Source organism: Xiphias gladius, chromosome 21, assembly GCF_016859285.1.
Source record: "Xiphias gladius isolate SHS-SW01 ecotype Sanya breed wild chromosome 21, ASM1685928v1, whole genome shotgun sequence".
In the NCBI taxonomy this organism is placed as follows: domain Eukaryota; kingdom Metazoa; phylum Chordata; class Actinopteri; order Istiophoriformes; family Xiphiidae; genus Xiphias; species Xiphias gladius.
Window position 1 is genome coordinate 14,663,598 of NC_053420.1, and position 19,042 is coordinate 14,682,639.

The window sequence follows — 19,042 nt, forward strand, 5'->3', positions numbered from 1 at the left end:
CATCTCTGTTGGGTGTGGTTACGGGTGGAGCACACTTCTGATCACATCTAAGTCAACAGGCTTGAAACTTGCAACCGGAAAATAAGTAAAATAAAATATTTAATACCTGCCTGCACCATTATAAACCCATCATCACTTATCCAGGTGTCTGTCTTACATCTCGTGATGGTCGAATCAATATTTTATTAATCTAAAGCTGTTACATTCCCTAAAATAACCCAACAAGCAGGCAGCGCTGCCTCTGACCGACAGTCTGACAGCCCATATGACTCAGCGGCTCTTCCTGTTAGCTACATTGTCTGCATGTATCTCATCTTGACCCAGCTTATATTAACCCAGCCTAACTCACACTGTCGTTGCTGTGCTTAGTTTTGAACGCTGTTAGTTTTTAAATCCATGACCCACTTCTCTTCGTCTCTTTTGTGGTTTGATTTAATATTGTTTCACAGTGTTGCAGTTTATCTGAAGCTGCTCCTTTATGAGGCCTTTAGCTGTCTGTATGAAGCCTCGGCTAACTGCTGCTGCTGATGAGCTTATTGTCACTGGAGCCAAGTGCTTCAGAAGCATCTCCCCAGAAGTTGTTATTAATTAGCAGGAGGAGTCTGGTAGCAGGATGATTACCGTGCGATCTCCCTGTCAGGCTGGGAAAAGTCCAGGATTACGCGTCTGTGCCAACATGCTCTCCGCTGTTCGCGACTGTAGTGATTACCACAGTACTAAAGTCTGTGCCAACATAGGACAATAGTGTTGACACACCAGCCTCAATGGAGCTGTCCTCTCATATCTTCAGTACTTATTACTCTTTGGTATCTCACTCCAACAGAGCCAGCTCCCTGACACTTCCACTGGCCTTAACCCTTCACCCATCACATGCACACATTTGAAAAACTGCAGAAACACACACACATGCGCGCACATGCACACACACACACACGCACACGCACACACACACACACGCACACACACACACACACGCACACGCACACACACACACACACACACACACACACACACACACACACACACACACACACACACACACACACACACAAACACCCACAAGTAGGCCACTTGCAGATGCTAGCTGTTGTCTCGCTTGAGGTGGGAGCCCATCTTAAGAAGAAAGGAACCTCACTTTGACTCCGAGGACAATAGAACCATTTATCCATGCTCTCAAACAGTGTAACAAAATCCAAAACAGAAAGGAGAGTTATCTTCAAAAAACAGGTGAAATGGAGGTAGCAAATACTTGGAATAAAATATTGCATAAATTCAAGATGGCCATCCACAATAGAAGCAAAATCCTCAAACATATCAATTACACCATGAAATTAGTTATACAAATGTATTGGGAAAACAGTGACACAGTAAACAATGACAGTTTATACGTAGTCTCTAACAAGTCTTGATAAGAAATGGGAATATTACTAGAAAGTAGTTCATTATGATTTACTCATACTTTTAATATTACGCTTGACCTACATAATGTATCTTTATGCGGAAAGCACTAAAACAAACTTTAGAGTTTACCGACATCTAGTTAAAAAAGCTCAACTCATATGATATAGTATATTTTATAGCCTATTTTAATTTTCATATATTTGTCTCAAAACGGTCCCATATGACTTCATAAATCTGGGGATGACATTTGAGGAAAACTGACTTCTAATGGTGCTAAGGCATTATGTAAATGAGAGTCACGAAGAAAATAGGTTATCGATTAAAATCACAACTGTTCCTCACGCAGAAGGTCTCTGTTGTTAACCCTGCACAGCACAGACGAGGGCCATACATACATTCTTTTTCTTTAGTTACTGCCTATATTTTCCTCTCTTCACCTCTCGCCGAGCTTTGCCCTACAACCACAGATGCCACCGCTCTGGCACGCAGCCAAAAGCACTGGGACAGACTGCTGCTCTGAAGAAAGCTATAACGAATAGCTGCGCGCTGTGACTGTGTGTGCAGAGATGTCTACGCATGTGCACGTGTGTGTATAATGTCTGCATGCTTGCATGTGCAAATGGAAGAGACAGGGAAGACAAATTTCGACACAGACCACTGTGGCAAAGTGGCTAATGTATCAAAATAATGAGTCATCTCTGCCTTTTAACATTCTGGGGATGCTGCCTCCATTTCGCGGCTCTTTGTATAAACACTCATGGCTTTAATAACTCGGGGAGCGCCATGGTTATTGACCCAGTTGGTCACTCTCCTCCATTACTAATCAGCAGCAGCAGTGCCTGGGGCTTAGCAATCCCAAGGAGCCTCCACATTTACATCCTACAGCGCAACCATGAGTGTGAGGAGGTCAATGGCCATAAGCTCGGCCATGCCTGCATCGCACAACGTCATCAGCTGGAAATGAGGGCATTAACATGTACCTAATAACACTGAAGAGATTAGACTCCAGTCTACAATTGGATCAATTTTGTACACACTTTGACTGTTTAACTCTGAGCCAGAACTTGACACAGGCATGCACCATGGAGCAGACTGGATGCACGCTTTCTTTTGGAATAATGTATTGATTCTCTACTCTCAATCTTCAGGTTACTACTTTGAAATTCCATCGATTGGAGCAATCAGAATCAACACCCAGGTAAGATATATGGAGTGTGTACAAGGTACTGAATACACCTTTATGCCACCCACAAAAACATCAATTTCAAGCAAGAAGCTAGTCCATTCTTCTGTCATGCTTGCTTTGATGATAATTACACAGATTGTACATATCTGTAAGTATACCATAACAAAGGGACAGAAGACGGCACAGCTGGATGACTAAAGAAAGGAAGTGACAGAGGTGGAGATGGAGTGATAACAAACATAGTTATGGTCTCTTCATGATAACGTTTTTTGGAACCTCTGATGTAAAGACTTTCAGATCTCTTCCTCTCTTGCTACCTCTCTCTTTCTTTTTCTCTCTCTGTCTGCCAGACACACACACACACGCACACCTCTGGTGGCCCATCCACCCCCTCCATACTCGCTTGAAGCACTACGAGCTTCTAGAGGCCCTTGGGATAACCTCATTCCAGCTGTAGAAATTGACTCAGTCGCTGGGAGGTGGGGTAGCTACTGCACCCCCCCCCCCCCAGCCCCCCAGCCTCGGTGAGCGATCAGGCCCGAGAATAGACTGTCAGCTGTTCCATTAACTCTGGCATATTTATATTCTGAGAACTGCCACTTACTCTAATAGGTTTTCTGAAGGCGGGTGGCTACAGCTCTGTATAGGCTCAGAAGACACATTGGAGCCTCATGTTATTTAACCGTACTCTGCCCATCCACATCACACACTCATCGCATAGTCCCACCTGACTAAGATGACAACATTCAAATAACAAATGGACTGCAGATGGCAAAAATATTATTATTCATATTGTTCTGAGTCATACAATTATGTGAGAAGACTGGAATAGTTTTGAAAAGAAATGGCAGTATATTTTGTGTTTTGGCATGGTTACCTGTGACTGAAGTTTAGTTTTTATTTGAATTCTTTCATCCATTGTGGCTTCTTTGTTTAGTATCTCAGCGGAGCAACAATAACAGGCAAGGCATTAGTTAGGATGTTTTGTCTTTACAGGGAACGTACTAATGAGTTTACTCCCTGCAGCCGGAGTTGTTACAGTACCCAGGGAGACAATAGCATTTAATCAACGCGCAGGGATGCTGCTGGAGTCTATATGGCTCTGGTGCCTTTGGACCACACATCTGCGGTTGCTGACTTTTTATGTTTCCTAGATTGTTCTAGCCAGGCGGAAAATTCCCCCTATATCCCGTGAAAAGGTCTGGCTGTCATTGTCCTGATGGAATATCTCCCTGTGGCGCGTTAAACCGGACTTTTATTGAGCTAATAATAGAAAAGGGTTACGCCTGTCAGCACCTCGCTGTTCAGGCGATGAAAAACAAACGGTCAAAACCATAATACTGAAATCGCTGTGTGCTTATACAGGGCGCCCCTTTTGTGTATTGAGGATAGATACACAAAGGGTGGTGGCAAGGGTCAGAAATTTGCGATAACATTTCCCTCTCACTGCAAAATAGATGTCATCATGTAAGAACCACTGACGTTTTTAAAATTAACATTTAACCCGCTCTCCTGCTATTTTGCTGATCTGTTTTTATATTTGAATATATTGTGCTAGACATTTGGTTATACATTAGACATTTGGTGTTGTAACTCACTTGACTGTTGAATAGGATACTGTGGAGGAATTTGTAGCTTTTGTAAATGTTGGCAGAAGTGTACACAGTCAGTTTACTTTTTTGTCTGTGGTTGTTAAAAGAACAAGACACTGAAAACTCACTGCAATCGTCCTTTCCTTGCAAGGCTTTTTTTTTTTTTCATCCAAACTATGCGGTTGCTTCGTATGTCATGAGGTCACTCCCTCAATAAATTTACCAATTACACATCATCTCCCAAAGTGAAATGGATCAATAGATTGTTTACAAAAAAAGACATCTCAGCTGTTGTACGAGGTGGCTCCTGAGAACAAACGAATGTAGTGATTATGATGTATTACTAGTAGATTTAACCCCTGACCTCTATTCACAATTGCTGCGGGACATTCTCACAGTGCCAGCGTTGACAGTACAGCCTCTGGGAGAACGGACTGTTTGCACATCGTGCCATTGACACCCTTAATGTGTTTTTAATAGCTCTTTCATAATGATGAAAAATGGCCTTGAGTGACTCAGGACTGGAGGCTTTATGACTCGGCAGGGCCGGGATGCTGCTGGTGGCCCACTGGTTTATGTGGTGACACAGAGGAGGCTGGTCAGGGTCTTGTAGTTTTATGACAGATGAACACTGGGGGGCTCTTCCTGCTCTCTGCTTTTAACGTCTCTACATGACAAGCACTATAATGTCTGTTTGATCACGAGTGTTTATTGTGTGTCAGCATACCTGTACCTGTGTTTTTGCTGTTGCAGGAGTACCTGGATGTTCTGGGCCGTCCCATGGTGCTGGCTGGGCCTAAAGCCAAGCAGGTGCAGTGGACAAATGTCTACCAGGATGCTCTGGTGAGTGAGAACTTACAAAGAAAGACAATTTATTTGATCAACCCTTACAGCAACATATGTAAGATCCTCCAAATATTTCTTCTGCAGACCAATTCTGGGTTTAATTATGTACTCCCTCCGCTACTTTTGTTTGTTGAAGATTTTTGGGTAAATTCAGGTCATGAACTTGGTGTCACACCCTTTTTGAATCTATTCAATTTCGCTATGTATCATTTTTGTTTTTGTTTTTTTGTTTTTTTACTGAGTTTAAATTTAAGCTTCTTGTATTTATTGGTTTGGATTTCAAATTATGTAATATGTAAAGATCTTTTAAGACATTAAAAAAACATTTTAATTGGAATTGTGGTATGTTTTATTAGGGTTTGGGCCTTGTCATCACTGGGACGATGCCAGTCTTCAACTTCACTGCTGACAGTGTAAGCTCTCAGGTAAAAACAACACGTAAAAGCTTAAAATAGCCACAGTTTCACAAACAAGCAAAAAATACGACTTATACCCCAGCTCATGCTTTGCATCAAGGAGTCTTTACCTTTATTATTACTATGTAAGAACAATGTTTTCACAGTCATTCGGGTGGTTAAGTCTTCACATTAAGTATTAAGTATTAAGCTATTTCAACAGAGACAGGCGTTGGAGTAGCAGGAGGGTTTCGGGTTATAGTTTGCATCTCTTTGGTGTGGTTGACCATCATCAGTCATTTGTAATGGTGTCCACCCAGATGCTGCTCTTCTAGGCAACACCTCCCCCCTGAGGTGATGGCAGACATCACAACCACCCAACTGTAGTATCTACTATCATCCAGAGAGCACAGATGCATCCAGCTTTCAGTATCCATGACCAAAGTATTTATTCTGAGCTTATCACACAGGCTTAAAGCAGTGACACTGCTGGAAAAAGACTTGGTTTAAGATGGACTAAAAAAAAAATGGACTAGTCAGATTGCACACAAAGTGATGATAAGTCAAAGATGGCACGGAGATGTTCTTAGCAGTCTCACAGCACAGCTACCAGCTCTGTGTGGTTCTCTGGTGTCAGCAGGGGTTGTGGATTAAATGCTTTTCAATAACTGCTTTATGTGTTCTTCATACAGAACCAGCTCATCCTGGGAGTTATGGGAGTAGATATCGCAATCAACGAAATCAAAAAGAAGACTCCTACATACAGAGTGAGCATGCTGTGCACTCAGTATTAGTCTCATATCACTTTCATATTGATGATTATTGAATCAAATCTTCATCTACCATTTTTCTGTGCAGCTTGGAGCCAATGGTTACACCTTTGCCATCGACCCAAATGGTTATGTCCTGCTGCATCCCAACCTGCGACCTAAGGTTAGTCCAACTATTAACCCCTCCCTGCATCCAATGAGTCTGCTGCTTCTGATTCTGAAGCTAAATTTGGACGTTATTCCTGCTGACTGATGTTAACCTCCCCCTCCATCTTCCCCTGCTTTTTCTCTCTCTGTTCAGATCATTAACTTTAGGGAGCCCGTCACTCTGGACTTTCTGGATGCAGAGCTTGAGGACAGCAACAAGGAGGAGGTAAAACAACATCTCTGAAAAATCATCATTAGGGGAAACTTATGTGTATTTCGTGTATGTTTCACTCAGCCTTTATGTTTGTCACTTGTTTTTCTATGTATTTGTTTGTATTTGTGCTCCTTCTCACGCTGGAGCATCTCTCTCTCTGTCTCGCGCTTTTCAGATCCGTCGACAGATGATTGATGGCAAATCAGGGCAAAGGAAAATCAAGACGCTCATTAAGTCAGTTGATGAGGCAAGTCATCGATATAGGAGACTCAATCATGATCCAAAGTAGCACCTTCCTGAACGCTGTTGTAATGAATCTGACTCTCTCAGTGTGTTCAGGATCCTTTTGTTTCCCTCCAATTATGAGAAGAGACGTGTGCCGAGGATGTTACAGTTTTACTTATCAGAGTCTCTTTGTGGTTGCCAACAGAGGTACATCGATGAGGCCATGCGAACATACACATGGACGCCTGTGGAGGGCACAGATTACAGGTAGGTGTCCAGTCAGACATCATCACCTCACCTCAGACCAAAAGATTGTGCAACTTGAACCTGTGGCTGAAGTCCAACTTTGATATTTTTTATTCATACATTTTGAGTCCCAAGTCTCAGATTTACAGTTGACAGCTGTTACTCATCAACCAGCAGTGTTTAACTGTAGCTGTCACTATCACGCCTTTGGAATAGACTGAACCTATCACTGAATAAAGGCAACTTGCTCATTTTGCCTTTTTTATTTGCATGAAATAATTTATCTGAATCACCCAAATTAAAGAACCGTTTTTCTTCTCTCATCAAAATCCTCAATAGTACTCTAAGCACAAACTAATTGCATAGTTTATTCATCTCAAAACTTGGTTGAACGTTTGAGGTTGCATCATAATGGCATTTCTTCCAGTCAACACTTGTCAAATTACAGTTTGATATTCAGCAGTCCTACAAATGCCTGATGTTTTTTGGGGGTTTTTTTCACAACATTTGCTGGCAGCGTACCTGGTCCTGACTGATTCCATAGAGGCTTTCACTGCCTTATTCTATTTATATTGAACTCAAAGGGAAATTCCAGCGTATTTAAGAATCCATGTGTGTTACTGTTATAGGCCACAACAGTCAAATGTAACCCTGGCCAGACATTCAAAGCTCTGCCCTCTTATGTATCCTATACCTTAGAGTTTAGGGCAGTAAGCAGGATTTTGCTTGTAAAATTGGTGACACCGGATGTTTCTTTAAATCTAAATTATCTTTATATTATAGGTAGTCCACTATAGCTGTGGCTTGATCTGATCCTGATACTGCCACAGCCTTATTTTCTGTCTGTTCAAATTAATTCCCTTACTGAGTTATATTTTAGCTTTCTATGGTTCCACAGATTAAGAGATGGGACTTGTATTTCCATTTTTTCTCTGTTTAATTTCTGGCTTTGGTAGAAGAGTAAATATTTAGTAACACAAAACATTTGTAGATCAAACTGTCTTATGTTATAGTGATGACATAATACAAACCAAAACTGCCATTCCTCTTTTAAGTGTAAAATACACAGATGACTTTAACAGAAATAAAACTCAAAGCTGCTCTAATCAATGTTTTTATAATGTATAATGTGTAATTTATAATGTGTAATGTGAAAGCCGTCCCTCGCCACTGTTTGCTAACATGTTTGACATGTTGGATTCACAGCTTGTTGTGCTGCGGCCAAGAGCCAAAAAAATCCGCCAGTGCAGGTTTACCGTTACTTGATCCTTATTCCATTTCCGTATTTCCTTTTAAATTTGATCGCCAACAGTGACACAATCAGCGATGTGTCGTAAATATCAAGCATTTTTGACATGGTACAGAGGACGCTCGCTTGCGATGCAGTTGCTTCTCTCAGAAACACCCGGGCGCCAGACTTCCCACTGGAGGGGTGGCACAGAGGACCTGCCAGATATGTATTCTGAAATTCCGACAGTGTGATTTCAGTCCACCTGGGACGCAGCTTAAAGGTCGCCTGTAAAAGGGGACTTGAACTTCCTTGAAAATAATGCATAGTCATCACAAAGTTTTTAACAAGCCTGCCTTTCTTCCCATCCTATAGTTAATAGCTCATAGGCTTATAAAATACTTAAAGGTCTTCTGTGGAGTTTTCCTGTTAATAAAACCATTATGTTGGCATTCATTATTTCTCACCAAAAGCACAGTGAATCCTTGAGGTTTTGATTTTTTGAATATTTTTGAACCTGCATTGTTAACATATGTGTTTGCTAGCTTGCAGCTGTCTCCCTCCTTGCCTTCGCAGGTGCATTGCTACATTTTTGGAGCAGTGCTGCCACCTGTTGATTAGCGGAATAGTGTGAAACGATTGGCAGGAATGTGTGTTTGTGTAACCTATGTGCTCGTGTGCATGCTCACAAAAAACAAATCAGGGGCCTGCTAACAAAAACATTGCTCTGTAGCGCCACTAGTGGTCACAAGCTTCACTGGGTACCTTAAAGAGTTGAGAGCTGCCCTCTGTGGTTGAAAGTTTCAAGCCTGAGAGGTGGTTGGGTGTGGTCAGAAGTCTGCTTTGTTGCACCTGTAACCACACCCAACAGTGATGTCACAGTGTCCTGGAGTGCACTTCTACATCACTGCCCACCAGCTGAGGTTAAACCACTGGAGGTGGCAGCTTAAGATTGTTCTCGGGCCGTCTAATGATCTGCTTCAAAAGGAAATATGTCACATTAAATGGTAATAGTACCATAATATGGCTGCCTAAAGTATACTATCCATGTTTGTGTGTTTGTGTATTTGAGAGTTTCCATGCGTATTCCTGATTTTCTGCATCTGCCTCAATACCTCAGTCTAGGGTTGGTACTGCCCACATATAGTGAGAACCACATCAAGGCCAACCTGAGTGACCAGATCCTTCAGGTGCAGTGTAAGTACCCACGAATACCCAGCATCCTTCACTCTCTGTCTCTCTCTTATTTGCTCTCTCTCTCTATCTATCTCTCTCTCTCTCTCTCCACTCTTTTCTCCACTCTCTCCCAAATATGACCTTACGCTCTTATTCAGTCCTTTGTCCTGGGTCTTCAACATCATCATAGGGAGTGTCTGAGCGGAGTCGCCTGCCCCGCCCCCCTGTCCCCACCTCTCCCTTCTCCCGCCTTTCTACGCTCTCTGATAGGCAGGATCATATCTGAGTCCCCCCGACTCCTCTCCTGCCCCCCGCTCCCTCCTGTCTTCATGCTGTGCCGTAAAATGGTGATGTTTTTTCTTCACACTGGCTGAAGAAAAAAATAACTGAACTGACAGAAAGGTGAAAGCTGTGGTTTTACTGTGTTACTCAGGTGAAAATAATGGTGACCTTTGTGCTATTATTTTTTTTGCCAAATGCTCTCGCCTCTTCTCCAGCAAGTAATGATTCTGAAGCGTCTGTGTTTGAAGTATTTGATGTTTCCGAAAAACTGTGAAAACATGCATGCTTTTCACTCCTTATGATGAGTTTTATGATTTGGGAATTTTTCCTTCTGTTATGTGTGTGATTTTTATTTTTTTATTTTTTTTCTGTTGGATTGTGTGCGGTGTTTCTCAGCTTTGGAATCATTCAGTAGATAAACTCCCACACAGCCTGGGATAAGGGCTTGTCAAATGTGGGAGTTTGGGTTTTTGTGGGTCTGAATGGGGACACATGTTGTCTCTCTCATTCTTTCTTTGTCTGGACCCTGTTACTCCCCTCTTTTCCTAGTTCATTTGATTTATTTTTTGTCTCCCATGGTTATCTCTGACAATTACTGGTTTTGTCTTTACTATTTTCCTTTCCTGGATTTCCCAGTTTTTTCTTTCTTCTGTTGGTTTTCCGTTTTCTCGTTTGCTCTTGCAAATAAGATGTTTGCTCTTCATTTCTTTTTCTCTCTCGTCTTGTTTGACTTAAATTGGTTTCTTTCTTTCAAGAAAACAATATTTTTATTCAAACAGTAATTGAATAAAATATTGTCTGTGATCCCCCCCTTCCCACCCGATCCCCTCTTTCTTTTCTTGCTCACTCCTTCTCTGATGGATCCACACAGTGCCATACACCAAGGGCAAGTATACTCCATATTGGTCCACGTTCCCTACCTTTACTTCCTTCTCCCTACCGCTGCCTCCCCCTTCCCACACCTCTCGTCCTGAACCTTTTCCTGCTGCCCTCCCTCCTACCCTCACCTGTCCCAGCCTGCTTGCCTCTGTTCCAGCCCGCCTTGCCTTCAGGACCCTCTTCTTCCTCCCTTTTCCCTCTTTTTTCCCTCCTCCTCTTCCTTCTTTTATCCCTCCTCCTCTTCCTCTTCACCCTCTTGCTGCAGCTCAGATCCCACATCTCTCACGATGGCTCCTTACTCCAGTCCCCCAACCTCACCCTCCTCTCCACGTACCTGCTGCTCCCGAAGCAAAAAAAAACAAAAACAAAAAAAAGCCTACTGCACCCAAGGAAGACAGATATTCATGTCCTGTGTTAAAACTTGTCTTTTGTCCACCCCTCCTAATCCTTTCCCTTCTGTGGATAGCTCCAAATGGGTTGTGTCTGCCTTCTTTCTCCCTCTTTTCTGTCTCTTTCACTTTCTTCTCATGTTCTTTGACCATATTTCTCTCTTTTTCTCACCTTCTTTTTCTCTCTTTCTATATCATCATTTCTCTTTCACTCTTGTCTGTCTCTTTCTGTCGTTTTCTTAAAGTGTCATTAGGTCATAAATGTCTTACCTAATTCTCGCACTAGGTACTGACAGAAAAACACCTTTTCGTTTCGTGCAATAGCCAGATCAATTTTGAGCATATTGAGCTCTACTTACAGTAAAAGACTTCTAATTGTTTTCTGTAACATTAGTTAGAGTGCCACACCTTAGCTATAATAATATATCAGGACATCCATATCATGGAACTACTGCTATTTATTTATTTATTCATAGTGAAGTAAATTGTGGTCATGATATTTTAATGTAATAATAGATTTATGGATAAGTCTATATTTATTGAAGAAAACACTTCTTAAAAGATCCTTAGCTGCCATAGTGTCTCGTCTATAACTGGAGGCGTTGCAGCCTGCAGACTGACCCTACAGGGCTGAGCTGTGTCCTGCCCACCCAGGTCCTCCCATGTTGTCAGGTGTCAGAGTGCCACTCGGTGCAGCGCCTGACTCCTGTGTCGTCCCTCTGTACTCCCTGTCTCCATCAGCTTGTCTCCCTCCCTCCTCACCCCTCAGACCGCCAGGGGCATGGCCCAACACTTCCACAGTAAACCTGACCCTGGATGTGCACGGCATTGTGGGCGGAAAACTACCTGGGCACTCTATTTTAGCTCTAAAAGTCAATACTCCTCTGCTGTACAGAGCTGCAGGTAATGACATAATGAGAAAGTAACATGTTGGATTCACCGCTCATCTGTTGAGGCTTTAATGGTGGTTGATATTTTGTGTGTTTTGTCTATGACAGATGAAATGAAGTTGCCCTTTGACATGCCCTTCACAATGCAATGCATTTCCTCTGATTATGTGTCTCTCTCTGCCCTCTCACCTGCCAGTCTGAGGGGTGACCACTTCCATCAGGACCTTCACCCACCTCCCCTGCAATAGTTGGCCATGTTGATGCCTGCCTGATCTAAAAGCACTCATTGTGGGCAATCTGTCTGAGAACTTGCTTCCTGACTCATCACGTCTGGTCAAGTCAGTTCTCAGACATCCAAAATATGTTAGATTGAAACCAAATGAATCAGAAACTGTTGACAAAGTGAAAAAAAGAAAGATAAAAGGTGTGAGTGCTTGTGGAAAAAAAAAAAAACAGTCGTCCATTGAGAGTCAGGTTCCATTTTAGGCACCATATTGGCTAACGCTAGTGTTCCCATGATACCTCAGTGTTGCTATGGTAAACTCCCTTCTGCGTCCCTGCACCTCTGAAGAACAGCTGCTGTTTACCCACAACTCCCCACTGCTCTGCCCACTGCTCTTCCTGGATAATCTTCCCCTTTCTGTTGCAGATTTTGAATCACTGCTGCCAAACAGTTTTGAGTCTGAAGGACATGTATTCATTGCTCCCAGGTAGCCCTGTGTGTGAATGCCTGCTTACATTGATGGTCATCAGTTTTTGGTCTTGTCTTCACATCTTTTGACGCACAATATACCTTTTTTTTTGGTTCTGTTTCCGCTCCACACTCAGCATTTTGTATCTCTCATCTGCTTTCTTGAGTTACATTTATTGTGATGTTGAGTTGCACAGTGTGTAAGTTGTTGGTCTCACTCATTCTTTCTTTATTCATTTTGAGGTGGAGTATTTACTTATTGTGACAAAGTCTTAAAAATTAAAAGAATTTTTAAAAGAAAAAATATAAAATTCATCAGACTTATAATATGATTTTTTACATTCACCCAGTTCCTCCCCTAAGTTACCCCTCGTTACAATAAAGTGCGAAAGACACATGAAATCTGCTTTGCATGCTGCCACTGTGGTGCTGCATGTTTGTATCACACAGATACATATAAGGATTATTGGTTTGGTTATACAATGTAATGTTAAGAATGAAATGGATATTGGACAACAAAATGCGTAACTAGAAAAAAAACTGAAATCCTTTTTGCATGTACTGTTTTGTTATCATACCGATACCCTCCGGCAGCACCTTGAATTCTGAGACGCACTGATAAAATCATTCTTTCATTGTGCTGCTTGTGCTCTGCTCTGCAGTCAGATCCACATTTTGTTTTGACAGACAGGTGTTTTAGCATCTTTGAGACATGCATGCTGCACATGATAGCATCAAGTACCATGTGTATGGTTTCACGTTTCCCCACTTTGTGTTGTGTTTCCCTTTATAAAAGGGCAAACGAGGCAGACAGAGTGTAAATGATGTGTACACACGTTTGTTTTTTACCTTTTTTATCTGAGTTTAAATGCCTTGTCTGTTCCTCAGGGAGTATTGCAATGATCTGGAACTGTCCAACAACAACACTGAGTTCCTGCTGAACTTTATTGCTCTCATGGAGAAGGTGACACCGGACTCTAAACAATGTGGGTTTATTTCTCTTATTTCTCTGTTTTTTCTTATTTTTTAAATTAGTGCATTCAGGATTGACTTTAAAGGATGGATATGTTCTGTATTTTTCTTATTGTCAACAAATCCCACAAAAAAACAAAGAAAAGACCAAATCCAACAATGAATTTGTCCTACCAGGTTGTAGCCAAAATATGGTACAGCTTATTCCTCTGTGCTCTACGGCACACAAAAAACTGTTGCAAATAAGCTGTTCTCCAAAAAACTATTAAAAACACATCATTGAATACCACCATGGCACTTGGTGACATGTTCCTTCATTACAACAAACATGGGCACTGTAGTTTATTTTGAGTCAATCCCACATACACCATCCAGCTGCCATAAATACTCACTAGAGCACTGAAATGTGTGTTATTCCACAGCTGAAAATAGTCCCTAATAAATTCACTACTTAGTCCTGTTTGAGCGACACTTACTGAAAAGTACAGAGCCTGGGTATTTTAGAAAATAATGTAGCCTTAAAAAAAATGAAACAAAATATTTGTGACCCATTTTTAAGTATTGATTTCCTCAGCAGGAATTAATTGCAATGTCAAGTGTGATAGAGCTGCAAAATGATAATAGTGAGGGTGCATTATCAGCAAGTACCAATGTATTCCAGTCCTGCCACCGTCTCTAGCAGCACCAAGCTTGCGCTGAGAATAAGTGACTTTTGCTTACCTGGCAAATGGTGAAGCTATGGAATCTGGGGGGAAAATATATGCTCAGTATCCATTAAAATCATGAGTGCAACGTCTTTGATATGACTAAAAACACAGCGATTTTCAAAATACTTGGTGCAGCTTTTTTCTGGTTGCAGGAAGAGGTTTTCAGGGATGAAATATATCTATGTCTACATGTGGATATCACTTGCTTTTTGCTGTGAACGTTTCTAACATTCCGTTAACATTTAGGTGACAATTTGCTCCTTCATAACCTGATTCTGGACACTGGCATCATCAGGCAGCTGGTTGAGAAAGTGTGGAAGAATAAAGACTTGAATACGTGAGTATCAGGTAGTACTTAGGGAACCGCATTTTTAGATCTGGAATGTGGATAAGATTTAGATTTTGAAGCCTGTTCCTGTCTCTTCTCCCCATCCTGACATTTAGATATGGCTTTCTAGCCGTGTTTGCTGCAACAGATGGAGGTATAACAAGAGTGTTTCCGAACAAGTAAGCGCACTCCTCATCAAAGCTGTGTGTCTAGACTGCAGTTGCTCCACAGTACTTTTTTGAACTATGAAGTTTTGAAGACGTTTCATAAACATGTAGGATAGCAGGAAGCTTGTACATTACAGATTTATAACTCCGGTATCTGTGGTCCTAAATCTCAGGGCTGCAGAAACCTGGGAGGAAGACCCTGAGCCGTTTAATGCCAGCTATTACCGCCGCAGTCTCGACAACAAGGGCTACATCTTCCGAGCGCCTTATCGAACAGGTGAATGATGCTCTTAGTCTTGGGTTACATATCTAACACAGAGCCTCATAATGTGGTGGGTCTTTGTTTCTAACTCCCCCCTTCCGCTACTTTCTGTATCTGTGTCCCTCCTTTAGCCAGGGACGACCTGCTGAACCCAGAAAATGACACCATAGGGATCCTGGTCAGCACAGCTGTAGAGATTGCAATAGGAGGAAAGACCATCAAACCTGCAGGTGGGCTCAGCTCTGAAGGAGGAGACAAAATCCTTGTAATGATAGATGTTAAAGAAAATGTTTCAGAGCAAGGCGAAGATAATTACACGACTGTGTTTCTATTTGCTCTGCATCTATTTATTGTACCTTTATGTGCATCTGTCTTTGCTTTTTGAATCTTGTTCAATTAATCTCTTTTCCTACCTTTTTTCCCTCAGTGGTTGGAGTGAAACTAGATCTTGAAGCCTGGACGGATAAGTTCAAGATTCTTGCCAGTAACCATACAGACAACCGTCAAGGCTCAAGCACGGTAACATATTAAAATACACATAAAATATACAACTGTGTACACTAAGATGTTCGAAAGATGACTTGGTTTTTTTCTCTGTGGCAGTGTGGACCAAACAGGGGCTGTGAAATGGACTGTGAAGCCAACAGTGATGTTAGTATTTCTGCGAATTTTTACTGAGCTTCCTATCAAATGTATCTTTCTTAAACCACTCTACACTTTTTCCTCAGTGCTTCCAGTTAACAGTCCATTATTGCTTCTGTGTGCAGGATCTCCTGTGTTATTTAATAGATGATGGGGGATTCCTGATCATGTCCAATCAGAAGGATGACTGGAACAAGGTGGAGCTAATAAATTAATTTTCACACCGAGCATGGTTTCTCTCTAGTCTTCACACCGAGCTTGAACAGTGTTTCTTATCCTCTACAGGTGGGAATGTTCTTCAGTGATGTTGACCCCTACTTGATGTACGCTCTCTACAACAATTCCTTCTACAACCGCAAGCGGTCATTTGACTACCAGTCTGTGTGTGAACGGATACCCAACAGTGAGGCTGGAGCTGCACCCAGAGGGGTGTTTGTGGTAAGAACGTAAGCTTAGCAATGGAAAGGACAAGATGCAATAAATGAAGGAGGCAGACTAGAAGAAAATGTGCTGAATTAATGGGTGGACATACAGTGAGACTATTGGACGTTTGATCGAAATATGCATGTGTTGCTCTTACATTTTTTCCACATTTCCTCTGTGTCCGCAGCCTACAATTGCAGATTTTGTAAACCTGGCTTGGTGGACATCAGCAGCTGCATGGTGAGATTTGTTTAGCTGTAATGAAAAATCACAACAGTATCGTAAGGTCCACAAGTATTGCACCTGAGCATAAAAGCTTTAATTGATTATTAAATCTCTAATTACTGATGTTCTTTTCTTCACCAAACCTTAACTACAGTTAAGGTTAAAGTTTAATTGGAGAAGAACTGTTTCCATCACAGTTAGACTTAATACGGAAAAAGTTTATAGCCCCTGTTACTGGGCCTCATTTTTTCATTTACAAATTCTGATTCACACCTCCTGTTTCCACAGGTCCTTGTTCCAACAGTTCATATATGGACTGGCTTATCACAGCTGGTTCGTCACAGGTTGGTGCAAACAGGATATTAAATTGCTCAATGTTAGTTCAGCGTTTTGCACATTTTGTGGTCAGTTACAATTTCCCAGCATCAAACTTTGCAGTCATTAAACAAAAGCCTTGATGTGCTAAAACTGGATTTTGGTCAATTTATTTTGGGTTCAGATTTGGGTAGCAGATGTGAAATAATTTGAGTGTCATTCAGCAACAGTGCACAAACTGTGAAACTATGGAAACTATGTAAAGAAATGGTGAATAGGATGGGTTTTACAGCGTTTTCCAGGCTACGTTTAGACATACATAATGTCTAGAATCAGATCTTACAAATCAATTGAAGTGTTTTACTTTTATGTCTCTGTGCTGTGGTGATGCTGCAGACGAAGTGGATGCAGAGGGAATCGATTCCAAAGAGCGGAGTTGTGTAATGATCCAGACCCAGTACTACTTAAGTAATCTCAGCAGCTCCTACAACATACTGCAAGACTGTGGCAACTGCTCCAGGTCTGTACACATGAAAAAATGCACACACAGACACACGCATGCGTTTAAATACACATTTACATATGCATGTGCTCACATATGCAGACCACAAAGACGCCACTGTGATAGATACACAGTAGACAAGAGAAAGAAAGATCTTTCTGTTGGAGCTAATAAATTCTGCTGATGATTAAACCGTATCAGGTTTAATGAAACGGTCATATCATTGGCTAAATGAGCCTTACAAGACTGTCTCATGAATCTCGCTGACCCATTAGCAAATGAGCCTGTGCTTTAAGCGAGCAGAGGGGGGTTGTTGACAGAGTTGTCTCTCTCTGCAGGCTGATTCATGCCAAGAGGATAAACAACACCAACTTACTGTTTGTGGTGGCAGAGAAGATGCCATGCAACACCTGTGAGATAGAGAAGCTGTCCCAGGAGGAGGAGGAGTGTATCCTTTTTCACATTGTACACCAGCAGGCAGAGAAGAAGAAACACACTCTAATCACAGGATTTTATCTCCTTATTACCATACCTGCAGAAACAGATGTTTCACATTCATTTCAAGGTTATTTTTATCACAATGGTGTGGTGTCATTTACATCTGTAGGCCTGCATGAGGAATTAGTGTGTGAATCGTGCAAATTATGAAACACTGCAGAAAAGCAAAAGAAATAGGGAGAAATTCAGAGGATTCTGATTTTCCTTAACTGAGTCAATTTCCAGTCAAGGAGGATAATCCCTGTGAAGAAATGACTGTGGCGCGTTATCGAAAAGGACCGTCCACCTGCTTTGACAATAACATCGCTGTAAGATTTTCAGACATGGTATCAATAAGAACAACTAAAAACAAACAGGGAGCTTGGCATTTACTGTGTAAAACTCACAAGCAAGTGAGGTAAAAAAAAAAAAAGAGAAAAAGAGAAATAGGAGGTTAGTATTAGAATCTGTCAAGGACAGGTTCACATTTTTTCAAGTCGGAAAAAATGAATGCACAACATTGTCATTATGTAAATTAGTAAAGGCAGGCTTATTCTTTGTCTTTCAGGGAATAGTTTAACATAGTGGGAAACGGGCTTATTTGCTTTCTTGCTGAAAGTTAGGTGAGAAGATCGGTACCGCCTCTTCCGTGGTAAATAATGTTTTTGTACTGATTAAACACGATACAGTGTGTTGATCAGTGAGCTTTAGAGGTGCCCGGTGACTTTTGTAACTGAACAGAAGTAACTAAGCAGAACAGACAGAGCCAGGCCAGCTGTTTCTCCCTGTTTGCAGTCTTTCTGCGAAGCTAAGCTAACCGGTTGATGGCGGTAGCTTCAAATTTACCCTACAGAAATGAGAGTTGCACATTATCAATCTCGTCATTTAACTCTGCACAAGAAACAAATAAGTGTATTTCCCAAAATTGCTAAACTATTCCTTTAACAGTTTAAAACTTGGATGTAAACTAAAAGTTGTTTGAGGGAGTGTGTGCACCTTCCTGCTTCTTAAAAAAGAAAAAAAAAGGCCCAGCATGTAGACAGAAACTGAATTAAACAAAAAACGTTCAATAAACGGTCATTAATCACATACATTAGTCAGATGATAGAAGTAACTAAGCATAAGGAATAAATATCAAACTGTTTTCCATAGACATGCAGTATTTAAAATTACAGCTGTGTTTTTTTTTTTCCCTCTGCAGGAGAACACGTCAGACTGCGGGCGAGGTCACTCTTTCCGTCCGTCTCTCTACACCTTACTGCTCATTCAGCTGCTTCTGCTTTATCCGGCCGTCAGCCCCCACTGTCACTCTCCACTACATTAATTCTGTTTTCCTCCACTTATCCTCCTTTTAGTCCTCCCGAGCTTCTTTCCCATCCTAAAACCCTCTGCCCGTGCCTCCCCGCCTCCATGCCCCTATGCCCTCCCCCCTGATATAGTCATAGGTAATAATGGGACTTCCCAT

General features: G+C 41.6%; 1 protein-coding gene across 3 annotated transcripts in view; it reads left to right on the forward strand.

Annotated features, from left to right (window-relative positions):
- Positions 1-19,042, forward strand: part of cacna2d2a (calcium channel, voltage-dependent, alpha 2/delta subunit 2a) — a 144,809-nt gene that overhangs the window by 122,109 nt on the left and 3,658 nt on the right. For 2 of the 3 annotated variants that reach the window (XM_040158697.1, XM_040158699.1), the window contains exons 14-39: positions 2,550-2,599; positions 4,933-5,022; positions 5,382-5,450; positions 6,113-6,187; positions 6,279-6,353; positions 6,492-6,563; positions 6,727-6,798; positions 6,982-7,043; positions 9,371-9,447; positions 10,580-10,594; positions 12,516-12,576; positions 13,446-13,543; positions 14,483-14,573; positions 14,681-14,743; positions 14,905-15,008; positions 15,125-15,223; positions 15,421-15,512; positions 15,597-15,644; positions 15,761-15,832; positions 15,921-16,073; positions 16,246-16,298; positions 16,572-16,627; positions 16,995-17,118; positions 17,439-17,548; positions 17,824-17,906; positions 18,779-18,803. In XM_040158697.1, coding sequence (XP_040014631.1) covers positions 2,550-2,599; positions 4,933-5,022; positions 5,382-5,450; positions 6,113-6,187; positions 6,279-6,353; positions 6,492-6,563; positions 6,727-6,798; positions 6,982-7,043; positions 9,371-9,447; positions 10,580-10,594; positions 12,516-12,576; positions 13,446-13,543; positions 14,483-14,573; positions 14,681-14,743; positions 14,905-15,008; positions 15,125-15,223; positions 15,421-15,512; positions 15,597-15,644; positions 15,761-15,832; positions 15,921-16,073; positions 16,246-16,298; positions 16,572-16,627; positions 16,995-17,118; positions 17,439-17,548; positions 17,824-17,906; positions 18,779-18,803 — 1,989 coding nt within the window. The remainder of the gene's footprint in view (positions 1-2,549; positions 2,600-4,932; positions 5,023-5,381; positions 5,451-6,112; positions 6,188-6,278; positions 6,354-6,491; positions 6,564-6,726; positions 6,799-6,981; positions 7,044-9,370; positions 9,448-10,579; positions 10,595-12,515; positions 12,577-13,445; positions 13,544-14,482; positions 14,574-14,680; positions 14,744-14,904; positions 15,009-15,124; positions 15,224-15,420; positions 15,513-15,596; positions 15,645-15,760; positions 15,833-15,920; positions 16,074-16,245; positions 16,299-16,571; positions 16,628-16,994; positions 17,119-17,438; positions 17,549-17,823; positions 17,907-18,778; positions 18,804-19,042) is intronic. The other variant, XM_040158698.1, reaches the window with a different exon arrangement.